Source organism: Telmatherina bonti (assembly GCF_933228915.1).
Source record: "Telmatherina bonti genome assembly, chromosome: 3".
Lineage (NCBI taxonomy): Eukaryota > Metazoa > Chordata > Actinopteri > Atheriniformes > Telmatherinidae > Telmatherina > Telmatherina bonti.
Window position 1 is genome coordinate 38,605,414 of NC_136621.1, and position 2,608 is coordinate 38,608,021.

Below are 2,608 nucleotides of genomic sequence, written 5' to 3' on the forward strand. Positions count from 1 at the left end.
TACAAAAAGACAACAAAAACATTTTTAAGTCCAAAGAAGAAAAGTGCATTTCCGTTTTAACAGTATTTTCAGACACAAAGTCCATGTCATGCTCCATAAAAAGAATTTTTAAATAAAACAATGTAAACGTATGATGTGCTACGTCTGATAGAAACAAACAAACAAACACAAGTTTACAGAACACACACACAGACTTTGACTCTTCCTGTCTGTCAGAAAAGGTTTTGCTGAAGCTAGAATTGATCTAAACACCAGCAGCATGTCACCAAGAAAAGCAGCAAAACAACAACAGGTACGTTTAACAGCTGAGTCCTCTCAGTGTTCATCCTCATCCTGCCAGCTGGGAACCACATGGCTGCTCCAGAATCCCAGTCTCTGTCCAGCAGGACAGCTGTGCGTCCTCATCCAGCTGTTGCCTGTCCTTAGGACAGGATGCAGCTGTTGGTTTTGTTCATGGGGGGTCGGAAGTCGGTGTCCTTGGGGAAGGTCTCCCTGCGCCTGCGGAGCGCCGGGCTGAGGCGGCTGGGCAGGTTCACCTGCTGCAGAAGCTCCTTGAACACTTCCACCACGTTGGCGTTGTCCTTGGCAGAAGCCTCCAGGTAGCTGTTGTTCCAGTCCATCTCCACGGTGGCCAGTACGTCCTCGGCCGACACCTGGCGCTCCTCCTCGCGGTCCACCTTGTTCCCCACCACCACGATGGGCGTGAACTTGTCCTCCTTGATCTCCAGGATCTCGTCCCGGAGGCTCTTGACGGCCTCCAGAGACTCGGGGTCGTCCACGGCGTACACCAGCGCGAAGGCGTCGCTGCTCTGGATGGAGAGTTTGCGCATGGCGGGGAAGGAGTAGCTGCCGCTCGTGTCCAGGATCTCCACGGTCACTTTCATCCCACCTATGTCGTACTCCTTGCTGTGCAGCTCCTCCACGGTGCGCCTGTGTTTGGGCTCGAAAGAATCTTGCAGGAAGCGTGAGATGAGGGCTGTCTTTCCCACCCCTGCTGCTCCCAGGAACACAACGCGCACCTGCGTCTTCTCCTTCACCTCCAGAGACATTTCTGCGTCTTTTTCCCCCCAAAATGACTTGAAATGTTCCCAAAAAAGTTCAGATTGCAGTCACTTCCTCACAGCAGATGTAAAAACTACAGAGGTCAACACCTTTCAGCTGTTTCCCATGAAATTCTCCCCATGAGAAACTTTTCTTCTCACCTGTTAAAACTGAAGCTGCTTCTCTGTTCTGCTGCTCAGATGTCTGACATCCAGCACACCGTCTTTTATGACTGTTTGTGTGTGTGTGTGTGTGTGTGTGTGTGTGAGAGAGAGAGAGAGAGAGAGAGAGAGAGAGAAAGAAATCCTTCATGCCTGTTGAAGCTGCGACCAATCAGAAGAAAGCAGCCTGTTGAAGTGGAAGTTGCAGGCAGCCAATGATGGCGGAGCATGACCACTTCAGGAGGAGAGGAGGTGATCAGAAAGACAGAACAGCACAGACAGTCCTGGCTGAGCACAGTTCTGATTATAGTACCTGATAGTCTGACAGTACCTCAGAAGAATTTTGCCCCCCCCCCCTTTTAACAGTGTAAGAACAGAATTAATACAAAATAAAGGCTTCATTGTTCATCTGACTGATCAGTACAGACAGTTTAAAATCATTTTAAGCAGTTTGCAGTAAAATAATCTCATGGCCGGAACCAGGGGTGTCCAAAGTGGGTCCTTGGGGGGGCCGCTGTCCTGCAGGTTTTCCATGTATCCCTGCTCCAACACACCTGGCTTCCATTAAACAGATCAAACAGCCAATAAAGTTCTGCACTATTACTGATTAGCTTGAGTAGTGTGTTGGAGCAGGGATACATGTAAATCCTGCAGGATTGTGGCCCTCGAGGACCGGAGCTGGGCCCCCCTGGTCTAAACAATACTTAATAACAATTACAATTAATATTGAAGATTAAAAAAAAAAACAAAAAAAAAACCTAAACTAAACTAATAATAAAAACATAAATATAAATGATGATCAGCTTGCAGATACACTGTATATCAGATGAATTCATAAAGACACTTTCGGTTTTTCCATGCTTGGATTTTTGTAAAGGTCAGTTTCCAGATTGGTGAAAAGGATCACACACACCGTCCAACCAGCTGCACACACACCATCATTCAGGGCAAGAACTACTTCTGTCAGATGATACAAGAATTTACCAGGCAGATGAAAAATATGGAGTCAAAGTATTAAAACAGACGACTGATAAAGATGCAGTTTTAACAAGATTTTAATTTATTAGGAAATAATGAAACTAGTTTTATTGGATAAACTTTATTTGTCATATGTTGCATAAAACAAGCAAATGGGACATTTTCCAGTCAGAAATGTTACCAACAAATCTATAAATATTTGTTTAAAAGTTAAAAGTGTGTTTGATGCTCCAGTCAAGTTGCCTTTTTTTTTCATTGAAGGAATTAAAACATGGTTATGTGAAGAACTACAGGTGTAATTTCATCTGGAGTACAGCATCACACACCATCTGTGTTGATTATCTAGCTGTGTGTGTACCAGCTGGTCCAGCCGCATGGTCATGTGTGTGCATGTGTGGTCATGTGTGTTCATGTGTGTTCATGTGTTC

General features: G+C 45.4%; 1 protein-coding gene across 1 annotated transcript; it reads right to left on the reverse strand.

Annotated features, from left to right (window-relative positions):
- Positions 1-422: 422 nt before the first annotated feature.
- rasd4 (rasd family member 4) lies at positions 423-1,049 on the reverse strand (the record flags this gene model as incomplete). Its single annotated transcript, XM_079261766.1, has 1 exon — positions 423-1,049. The coding sequence occupies one exon, from the start codon at positions 1,047-1,049 to the stop codon at positions 423-425; it is 627 nt and encodes a 208-aa protein (XP_079117892.1).
- Positions 1,050-2,608: the final 1,559 nt, after the last annotated feature.